The sequence below is a fragment of the Bison bison genome, unplaced genomic scaffold (assembly GCF_000754665.1).
Source record: "Bison bison bison isolate TAMUID 2011002044 unplaced genomic scaffold, Bison_UMD1.0 scf7180017864368, whole genome shotgun sequence".
In the NCBI taxonomy this organism is placed as follows: domain Eukaryota; kingdom Metazoa; phylum Chordata; class Mammalia; order Artiodactyla; family Bovidae; genus Bison; species Bison bison.
Window position 1 is genome coordinate 2,985,454 of NW_011494940.1, and position 11,583 is coordinate 2,997,036.

General features: G+C 46.5%; 1 protein-coding gene across 4 annotated transcripts in view; it reads right to left on the reverse strand.

Moving 5' to 3' along the window:
• Positions 1-11,583, reverse strand: part of RGS6 (regulator of G-protein signaling 6) — a 192,008-nt gene that overhangs the window by 47,547 nt on the left and 132,878 nt on the right. For all 4 annotated transcript variants that reach the window (XM_010855815.1, XM_010855814.1, XM_010855813.1 and 1 more), the window contains exon 12: positions 4,499-4,624. In XM_010855815.1, coding sequence (XP_010854117.1) covers positions 4,499-4,624 — 126 coding nt within the window. The remainder of the gene's footprint in view (positions 1-4,498; positions 4,625-11,583) is intronic.

Here is an 11,583-nt window from a genome sequence, read left to right on the forward strand (position 1 = left end):
CAACGCCATACCGAGCAGCTGGTGATGGGACTTGAGGGCCATCCAGGGCTGCTCCAGCTGGCCTTCTGTCTCCCGCGGGGCCAGGGTGCTAACATGGAATGGGGTCTCCTCCTCAAGGCTGGCTGCAACAAGGGGAACCATGAAGCAGAGGGCGGCGCTCCGTCCTTCCAGGAGGTCTGGCCAGGCCCTGGTTCTTTGCTTACCTATCTTCTCATCAACTAGGATTGTCATGTGTTAGAAAAACCCAGCTTTTCGTTTGTTCCCGGGAAAAGCCAGCTCCACGCAGAAGGAAGGGCCTCTGTGCCCTCTGCTGGCCAACAGAGACTCAGGAACAACCGCTGTCACTCGACTTGGTCTCTGCTTGGGCTGGGATCTCACCACCAGCAGCACCACCCGAACTGAGTGACATTCACGAGGTAGTGGCCCAAATGCCACAGGTTGTCTGAGTGCCGTGTGAGTACCTCTGTCCCCATGAACCATGTGTTCGGTTCTTGGGGAAGCCCACCGGGCCTGGCCCACCTCCCGGAGTCTTCCTAGGACTTGGGGCAACTGGGAGGCTGGAGCGCTCCGGGACAAACTGCTAACACTCCTGCGCTCTCTTTAATTGCTTCTCCCTTCAGCTGACACTGTGTGGAACCAGGATAATCAATCTGCAGGTTAGAAGAACAACCATGTTCTCTCAGGAGACGTTACAGTTCATAAAAAATGTACAGGGGATGCTCTTGGCTGCGGGTTTTGATTTTTAACTCATGCCCTGCCGAGAGGCAGTGGTGGTCAGGTCAGGGAGGATGAAGACTTGTGCAGGTCGTAGAACTTCCCTGGTGGTCTGGTGGCTGAGACTCTGTGCTTCCATGGCAGGGGGTGTGGGTTCGATCCCTGGCCCAGGAGCTAAGATCCTGCGTGCCTCTCGGCACAACCAAAAACAAACAAACAAAAAAAAGATTTGCTGTGCAAGAGAGGGGGCAAAGGTGGCAAGGGGCAAGGGGTTCCTGTCACCCTTCTAGGAAAGCACACAGAGAAAATAGAGGGACCAAGCCAGACCACTCCCTGGGACCCTCTGCTTCAGAACCAGGAGGTCCCACCTTGCATGTGTTCTAGAGGCTCTGAGCAAACAGCTGTCTCCCGTGGGGGTGCCCACCCTATCCAAATGGAGCCCTGGGCTCAGCCTACAAGCAGCCCACAACCATGAGCCCTGCTGTCTGCTGCAGATGCCCTGGCCATGTGGCCTCCAGTGCTTGGAGGTGTTGCCCCTCCCTCATCTCACAGGCTCACCCCCCAAAAAATGATGAAAGAAGATGTCAACTTGTATGACCATAGACCTCTTTCCTTAAAGGATCCAGGGTGACCTTTTGCTGTGGTGAAAGCAACACCTATGCCTCTTTGGGGCTCCTCTTCTCTGTATTCTGAAGCGCTGGCAGAGACTGAACCACTTGGCTGGTGAGCTGGCAAGATTTTTCTAGGCATCATGCAAAAACATCACGCTCTAAGTACCCCTTTCACTGGAGAGATGCAAAGGAGCTTGGGGAGACAGACGTGGAGAAGCCTTTGCAGTGGATCCAGTTGAGTCCTGGTCAGTCTCTCTCTTTCCCTCCCCTGCTCCAAGGCCAGCTGCCTGGGCTTGACCAGTCCGGGGGAGGAAGGACCATCCCGGCATGGCCAGCACCACAGATGGGCAGTGCCCTCGAGCTGTGCCACATGGCATGGCCCTGGCATCCACCCTTCACAGGGACCACAGGGGAGGTGCAGCCACAGGGCCCCCCGAGGATGCCCTGGGTGAGGGGTGAGATGCATTCAACTCTGCACCCTCAGGACCTGGGTCACAGTGGACGCCAGGCTGGTATCTGTGGCCACAGGAATGACTGCAAATGGAGGCGGAGGAAAGGACCTGGTTCTAGGTGACCCAAGAGTCCTAAAGTTGTGTGATTTAAAACCAAAGCTTCCCCTATATATCCAATTATGCTATCATACAAGTAGAATTTGGGCTTGCAGAGAGGATTTTAGAAGCTCTTGGGCTATACTTTTTATCTCAGGTTGTTCTATTTCCTTTATCCGCTCTCCTGTCATGGATCAGAAGGGACCCTCTTTAAGTCTGGATTTATGCATTCACGCTGGGGGAGGAGATTAGTTACTGCACACTCACACCCGCTCACATGCACTCTCTCACCCAGGACTGACTGCAGCCCTCCTGGAGCGAGGCGCTGGCAGAGTACAGGCGGTAAGGCAGGAGGAGGCCCTGACACCTGCCAGGGACACCCTCCTCTGTGTGCTCCCGGCCTGAAATGCATGCAGATTTCATGGCCCTGGCTACACTCAGACTGGGCAAGGCAGGGCTGAACCAGTTCATGTTCTCACCCAGGGCCCCTCACAAGGACCAGGATGCTGTGGTCCTCCTTCCACATCTCCACAATGGTGCAGGTGGCTGAGAAATAGCCAGGTAAAGGGAGCCTCTATACAGCTCCATGGGCTTTTGGAGTAGCTCAGTTGGTAAAGCATCCACCTGTGATACAGGAGACCCAGGTTCGATCCCTGAGTGGGGAAGATCCCCTGGAGAAGGAAATGGCAACACACGCCAGAGGAGTCTGGCTACAGTCCACGGGGTTGCCCAGAGTTGGACATGACTTCGTGACTAAACCACAAACCACACACCACTCCATCTTGGGGCCCCGTGGACAGGGATGAGCAGGGAACACGGGGAGAACCCCCAGGGCTAGCTCATGGGGACCAGGCTGAGGGTGGGATTTGAGGCTGAACTAGTCATGCAGAGTCTGCCTGGGCACAGCATGCTGGCCACAGAGGGGGTGGTTTCCCACCCAGGACACTTGCAGGCACGGCCTAGGAGGCTGGTCTGAGCACCATCCTGATAAAGTGGTCCAGAGTCAAGCCTTCTATTACAAATACTCAGTTAGGAATTGAAGCAAAGTGTAGAATAATGCCTCAGCACAAGAAAAGAGCTCTTCTGTGTTATAACCTGAAATCAGATATTCAACCTTATCTGGTTTACAATAGGTACACAGCCACCTGGAACGGCCTTGCTAGTCCAGTTAATCAGCATCTACCCATCCTCCCAGGACTGCGTGGTGTGCGAGGGTCCCCCCACCACAGCTCCGCTCTCAGGGTCTTCCAGCTGAGAGCAGCCCCCCTCCCTCTTTCTTGTCTACATCAGTATCTTGTATACTCTTCAAAGCCCAGCTTATGATGTGCCTAGTCTGGTAGGATGTTTTGAAAACATTACCAAAATGGTTCTCAGAGTTTACACTCATTTATATTCATTTAATGATTTAAGGATTTCTTGTGTGTTTTCTTCAAGGACCAACAAGGTTGCTGCAGGCAAAGATCATGCATCTTGTCTTTCTTACACCCCCTCAGCAGATTCTTGGGGGCTGGAGACAGCATAGGTGTGTGATAAATATCATTTGATTGATGTACGGAACTGATATGGTCTCCAACTCTGAATATATAACATGGATTTTGCGCATTAACACTATAGCACACAGTCTTTTGTTCACAACATATGGTCTTTTTAAAGTAAAAAAAAAAATTAATAAAGTCACTCTTTGGAAAAATGCCATTGGAAGACGGGAATTAACCTTGTATGTAAAAGAGATCCTGGTGCCCAGAAAACACTGAGATTTCCATCTTACCCACTGAGAAGCCAACACTTGGCCAAGATGAGTCAGGGTCTTAGATAAGTCACATTTTCTGTATGTCTCTGTTTCTACATCTAATACAATGAAAGCCTGAATAAATCCCAGGTTACTCAGTTTTGCATGACCACCATCCCTACCCCTTTTTACAAGCTCCCTTTCTTTTCTCTTACAATGAACCCCATGTTTTAAAAGTTTTTTTTTCTACTAGACAGTAACTATCAGCACATTAGTACATTTTCCCCATCTTGATTACTCACAGACCAACAGAACAATCAATGTTTTCACTGGCATCAAGTGACCAAAGCAACCACTACATGGAGTTGCTAGAATTCCCCCCAAAAAGAAAAGTATATTTTGATTAGCTTTTAGAGTTACATCTCCAGTTCTTGAACAGTATTAACTGTGACTTCTTGAAATTCTGAAGTGAACCCACTGACCCCTCTTTTTTCTCGTTAGCCTGTCAAGTATTCAGGACCCCAGAGGTTGGAAAGTTTTAAAGGGAAAGGTCTCTGAGCTCCCTTTCTGCCATGGAGCTCCATGGTTTTATGGTTTTAGTGTAAGGATGGTGTCATTAAATCCATTCGACCATTGACTTATTATTGAAGACATGTTTCCAATAGCTTGAACACATGTCATCTGGATTTAAAGAACCGAACACTGTGGTGTTGGTGGGTGCTCATCCAGTGATAATAAAGCTTGAACATAAAGTTTGTTCTCCAACCTTGGCCACATTAATTGGAATTTGAATTTGAGCCATAGCATTTGACTGAGAAAGGGAGGTGGCGAGGGAAACTGATGATGTAAATTTCTTCAGATACTCTGCGCACAACTCAAACCTTGGAGAGGTGTACCTGAGGTTTTCTGAACTGAATTCCGACTCCAGGAATCGTAGAAACTGGTCCCGCCCCACCTGGTCCTTCAAGATCTCATCGAAAGAGAAGCCCCATCTCTTCACTCGCTGCTGGCTGGGCTCTTTGCTTTGGGAGAGGGAACAAAGGTTTAAAAGGTGATTAATACCAGGCAGAAACCTGTAGCACAGTTTCTTTAACAACTCAAATTTATTTAGCTGTCACAGGCCAAAGGGAAATGTCTCATTTAAGTGACAGATTCCATCAAACCTGTACAAATGCTTAACGTAGTCTTTTTTACACCAACACTAGCCAAGGGTAAAAGTCTCTTTAAAGAGGTGTTTGAAAGGGGCCACGTCGAGGGGATGCTCGCCAAGTGCTGCTTACAGGACATACAACAACTCTGCTGATTTGGCTTCCCTGGGCCACTCCTGTCAGTCATAGGTCCAACTCTTGACTCCATACTTTTATTTTTTTCACTTAAAAACTGAGGATGCTTTGTGAATCTGATCTTTCATCAAAGATGCTGCCCCCACCTCCTGCCCCTTCCTCAATTCCCAGGGGAAAAACAGAGTCCAGTTTAGAACCAAGTGATGTTCAACTGATCAGAAATACATCAACTCATCCAGGATAAACCCCATACAGGTGCTTAGAAGCAGAATGTTGCATCCATTAATTGATTTAACCACCACCTGCACAGTGTCTACAATGGTCCAGGCATCGTTCCCAGCCTTCACACCTGTTAACTCACTGAGTCCTTGAAACTACTCTGAAAAATGTACTAACACCATCCCCATTCTGCAGATAGGGAAACTGAGGCCTGGTGACAATTTACCCAAAGACACACTAGGAAGGGATGGAGTTGAGGCTCAAGTCCAGACTGTGTGGTTCCAGAACACAGCCCTCAGCTTTGCCATGCTGCCTCACGTCCATGGGACTCTCTCCAAACCAAAGTGCAGGGAGGGGGGACAGAGAGTTAGTTGGTCTTATTCATTTGGTGTTGGAAGATGAAAATATTTCCTTCTGCTTCTTTCCATTTACAGTTCCTTTGCTGCATTTACTCCTCTGACTTCTTTAAGCAGCAACAGATTTCTAGTTCATGAGCTATATACTGCTATCTCTCACTCAAGTGGTAGTCTGTGGACCAGCAGTGGAACTTCAGGACCCATCTCAGACCCGTGGAATTGAAATCCACAGCTTAGCAAGATCCCTGGGTGATTTAAGTGCACATTCAACTCTGAGACACATGGGTCTACCAATATTTATTTCCCCCCCCTTTTTTGATATCCATTGATTTATTGATGTTTAACTTAGGTCCAAAAAGAATCAGAGGTTTACAAGAACACACAATTACAAAATCAAAACAATAACAAAATCCCCAAACCCTTAAACGTAGGCAAGTATGATAATAGGAACAAGTAATGGTGAATCTTGGTTGTTGTCGTTTAGCTGCTACGTCACGTCCAACTCTTTTGCAACCCCATGGACTGTAGCTCACTAGGTTCCACTGTCCATGGGATTTCTCAGGCAAGGATACTGGAGTGTGTTGCCATTTCCTCCTTCAGGGGATCTTCCCAACCCAGAGATCGAACCCATGTCTCCTGTATTGGCAGGTGGATTCTCTACCAGTGAGCCACCAGGGACACCCCAATATAGAAAAGAATAGTAATAAAAACGAGTGATGATAAGTCTTAGTAGGGGATGGTTATTATACCAGAAAACCTAGGCTGGGGGAACTACTGCCAGTGAACAAAAAAATTTTTTAGAGCTTCCTTGGAGCCAAGATAAAAAGAGATTTGAATGGATTGAACCACTTTCAATGTTTGAAAGAGGTAATATGTTAAGTTTGTCAATAAAGACAACTTTTGCTCTAGTATTGAATTATAAGAGGAAGTGCCTCACAAGTCTTTACATAAGGAGCATTGAAACACAATGAATGATATTTCTGATACCTTTATTTAAAAAAAAAAAGTGCAGGAAACTTTTACATACAGCTATTGGATTGCCAAAAAGTTCATTTGAGTTTTTTCATAACATGCAAACTTCTCAGAGTTTAATGTGCACTTAAGTCACTCAGGGATCTTGTTAAGCTGGGAATTCCAATTCTATGTGTCTGAGGTGGGGCTAAGATCCCACTGCTGGTCCACCACTTGAGTGGGAGATAACAGCATGTGTCTGTGAATTAAATGCTTTCAACAAAAGTCAAAAGCATGATATTAAATTCTAGGGTGGTGAAGGTATATCTCTGGAGAGCCAAATAACGAAGTATGTAGCTTCATTGTCATCGAGGGCATGACATCCCACTCCAGTATTCTTGCCTGGAGAATCCCCATGGACAGAGGAACCGGGCAGGTTATAGTCCATGGGGTTGCAAAGAATCGGGCACAACTGAGTGACTAAGCACAACACAGAACAGTTTCATTGTCATCTGGCTTGATACAAGAAAACTTCAAAAACTGGTGGAGAAAATATTCCATTCATTTTCAGGCTTTTTGCAGGAGCTCAACAGTAGTCGTCTCTTCACTCCCCAAGTCCAAACATATGCTCCCCATGCAGCTCTATTGCCAAGGATGGAAGGTGGAAACAGAAAGTGTGTTGGTGTGGAATGAATGCTAGCCACATTAAAAGGCTCTTGCCCACAGGGTTCAGAACCACTACACTGTAGCCTCCGCAAATGATGTAAGGAAGGTGCATTTTATCTGCAAGCACTAAGCTGTGAGCCCTACAGCTCACACACAGCGATCACATCCACATATTTCCCTTCTTTTTAAAAATAGACACAAACTTTTTTTATGATGTCTTCCATGGAATTTCCCAGGCAAGAATACTGGAGTGGGTTGCCATGCCCTCCTCTAGGGGATCTTCCCAATCCAGGGATCAAGCCCAGGTCTCCCACATTGCAGGCAGATTCTTTACCATTTGAGCCACCAACAATGAGGAATTCCAAGATAGATTTTTTTTCCCCCAGTGTTCAAGGCTGGGCTTTCTGTAATGAGCCAAGAAGACAGATCCTAGAGTCTCTCAAACTCAAGCCACAGAATCAAACTCAACAGCTTTCCAGAGGACAAAAAGCGCTGTTACTATTGAGGCAAGCAACAAATGGAAGCCCCACTGAGCTGCAGGAACGCATCTGCTTTTGCCAGGATCGTGCTGTGACCTGGGATGGCCACCAAGGTTGCAGGGCTCTTCGGGGATGGTGCTGATGACAGCTATACCCCAATCAGTGGCGGTGCCCAGAGAGCCAGGTGTGGAAAGGTGCTCAGTCTTTGTCGTGACTGTGTTATGGACACACGTCCACCACCAGCATCACTACTTTCTGGTTTGCAAGCAGTGAGCCGTATTCATCCCACCAGGTTCCTTGGTGGTGGCAGGGGGAAGAGTGGTGGAGGATAAGGGCCATTTTGGGGGTAAGCCAGAGAGCCAGGGGTGTCTCTAGATGGCCTAGGACAGATGTCTGGATATACAGGGAGCTGCAAGCTCAGCCTTCAGCAGAAACAAGAAGTTTTGGAGAGACAGGCTACCCTGGTGTGGCGGTTTCCTAGTTGGCTAACATACAAGCAACTGGACAGCTTAAAATAGAAATTGATTCTCTCACAGTTCTAGAGGCTAGAAATCTGAAATCAAGGTGTTAACTGGGCCACACTCTCTCTGAAGGCTCTAGAGGAAAACCTGTTCCATGCCTTCTTCTTAGCTTCTGATGCTGCCAGAAATCCTTGGCATCCATGGCCTGCTCATGCATTACTCCAATCTCTGCCTCTGTCATCACATGGTATTCTGTCTCTGTTAGAATGGTATTCTGTATCTGTATCTGTATCACATGGTATTCTGCCTCTGTATCTGGTTTTTCACATGGCATTTACTCTGTATGTGCCAGTGTTTCTGTTTTCTCTCCTTATAAAGACATCAGTCATATTGGATTGGACTTCCCTCCAATTGGTGGCTCAGTGGTAAAGAATCCGCCTGCCAATGCAGTCAACGCAGGCTCAATCCCTGGGTTGGGAAGATCCCCTGTAGAAGAAAACGGCAACTCACTCCAATATTCTTGCTTGGGGAATTCCATGGACAGAGGATCCTGGCGATCTACAGTCCATGGGGTTGAAAAAGAGTTGGACACAACTCTTAGCAACTAAACAACAAGAGCAACATATTGGAGTAAGAGCTTACTCTACCCCAGGGTGACCTCATCTTAACTAATTGCATCTTTAATGGTCCTGTTTCCAAATAAAGTCACATTCTGAGATTCTGGGAAGGACTTGAATTTTTAGGTGACACTATTCAACCTAGTACATCTGGGTTCCTTCAATCACTCATTATTCACAATCCTATTTCTGTGTCTGGGCACCCTATATCTGCTCTTTTTCTTCTAATAATCTGGTCATTGGGATCTATTCTATTAAAAGCTTCTTGGATATAACTTTCCTATACATGTCTTTCTTGTACCTCTTGGTTATTTGAAGAACCATCCCTTTGAAGGTTCAAGATCAGATGTGAACATGTTGCTACCATGGAATGGTCTCTGTGGTTATAAAATAATTCTGAAAAGTTATCTCTGGACATCCATCCCCAGGTGACTAGTACCATAACTTTCCCTTGGTCTCACTCAGATAATCCATGGAACTCAGAGCCCCTCTATTTTCATCCATTGTATAGAAAGGCTTTCTCATGACATATCTCTAATTATGGTTTTGTACCATCACTTAACTTTTAAAGGGTTTATGTCACTGTCTTTGCAGCTATCTTGTGAGCTCTCTGAGGGCAGAGACCACATCTCTGTATTTATCATAGTGCTTTTCACACAGCACGTGTTTAACACTAAAGGGAAATCAGTAAGAAAATGTGTACAGTAAGTAATGTAGATGATGTGTCTTTATATTGACATCGATGTGTCCTTATATTTCTATTTGCTAGCTAGATGCCTTTTTCCAACTCTAATTTCTCTTCCATGCCCATTGCTTCTCACCAAATTCCAGCCTCCCACTGAGCAGCCCAAATTAACACAGCCAAGACAGGTGGCTCTCCCAGGGAGTCTGTCTTTCATTCCAGCTGTTCTCCCAAATTGAGAACAATAAAGCCAGATTCAGAATAAGCATCTATCTATAAAAACATCAAGCTATCTTCAAAAGGTTTCGAGTTACTGGAAAAATTATGAAACAAGGGATTGTTCCTTAAAGAGTGAATAACCAATGAGTCCATCTCAAGATGAAGGTTATTGAAGAAACAATCACAATATTACTTAATGCTCCAAGAAAACCTGAGGGTCCTAATACTTCAACAAGGAGTGGTCCTGTTGTTTGTTACTCTGGAACAAACCATCTTCAAACTCAATGGCTTGAAACAACAATTTATTCTTCTCTCTCAGCATCCCATGAGTTGACTGGGCCCAGCTGGGAGGTTCCCACTTCGGGTCTCTCAAGAGTTGTAGATGGATAGTAGCTGGGGGTGGTGTCATCTGAAGGGTGGACTGGGTTGGACATCCAAGATGGCTCATCACATGGCAGATGATGCTGGTTTTTGGCCAGAAGCTCAGCCAATGCTCTCAACCTCCACGATCTCCCTGATCACTTGGGTTTCTCATAACCAATAGGTTTTTAAGAAAGAATGCCTTAGGAGCAAATGTTTCAAATGACCAAGAGCTGTTTTATGATCTGTTCCCAGAATATTACTCCTGCCATACTCTGTCGGTTAAATAAGACATCAAGGCCAGCCTGGATGAAAAGTGAGGGAGGTGTCCCCTTTCCATAGAAGAAGCAGTCCCTGCATACAGAGGAAAGCCCTGATGGGGCTATATATGGAGACTGACTACCACAGGGAGGGAGATCGACTAATACCATGGATTACAGTTCTATCAAACTTGCTGAGTAGCTCAGTGATCGTCTTTGCCCCTCAGCACATTGGGCTAGTTGGGAGTGGATGCCTTTGACCAAGTAGGATGAGCTGGTTCCTTGTAGCTCTTTGCTCATGTGCCTGTTGCCCAGCAAAGAGAGGTCAAACCAATACCATGTGGTGAGGGCAAATCATGAACCCCAATCCTGCAGGCAATGCCAGGTTCTTGTTAGAGCCACTATCTCGCTGATGGCATCTTCCCAGGGACACTTTCCTGGTGGAATTCAAATGACAGTGGAGTGGAGTGAAGTGAAGTGTAAGTCACTCAGTCACGTGAGTGAGACTTCAGTCTTTGTGACTCCATGGACTATATAGTCCATGGAATTCTCCAGGCCAGAATACTGGAGTGGGTAGCCATTCCCTTCTCCAGGGGATCTTCCCAACCCAGGGATCAAATCCAGGTCTCCCACACTGCAGGTGGATTCTTTACCAGCTGAGCCACAAGGGAAGCCCAAGAATACTGGAGTGGGTAGCCTATCTCTTCTCCAGCAGATCTTCCTGACCCAGGAATTGAACCAGGGTCTCCTGCATTGCAGGCAGATTCTTTACCAACTGAGCTACCAGGGAAGCCCTCAGATGACAGAGGTCTCTCCAACTGAGATCTGGCAATTTGGGGCTGATTCTTTCTCAGTGATGAGCCCTGGCAATCACTATCTTCTTTATCTAAATTTGACTTCTCAGAATTTTCACCGAATAAACTTCAGGTATATCCTTTAAAGAGGCAGTCTTGTATTGCCCCCTGAACATTCCTTTTCTCATCCTTGGATTTCTAGATCTAATAGTTTGTCTGAGAAGGAGAGAGGATTAAAGCACAATTTCATACTGTTTATGCTACATCTTGCCTCATCCTGCCAATTATTCTATTAATCCCTGTTGTTGTCTTTGACTGGTTTGTCTATAAACCCTACATGGCTGAGACAGTATGTTCAACTCTGTAGAATCCAGACGTTATCTGTGATGACCTCTGCCCTCGGCATTGGAAAGAGTCTGTACCCATTTACTCACGCCCAGGAGAAATCACAGCTCACCTCAGATGAACATGAAGTCCCAAGTGACCCCTACTGTTTCCCATGCTGCCTCGACTCTTCCATACAACTTCACCCATCTTCACCAAAAACCAACTTCATATACAGTGTCTGAGAGGGTAGAAGCCTTTACTGAAATTGGAGGGTCTTGAGAAGGGGGTACACATTGCACCATCCAAC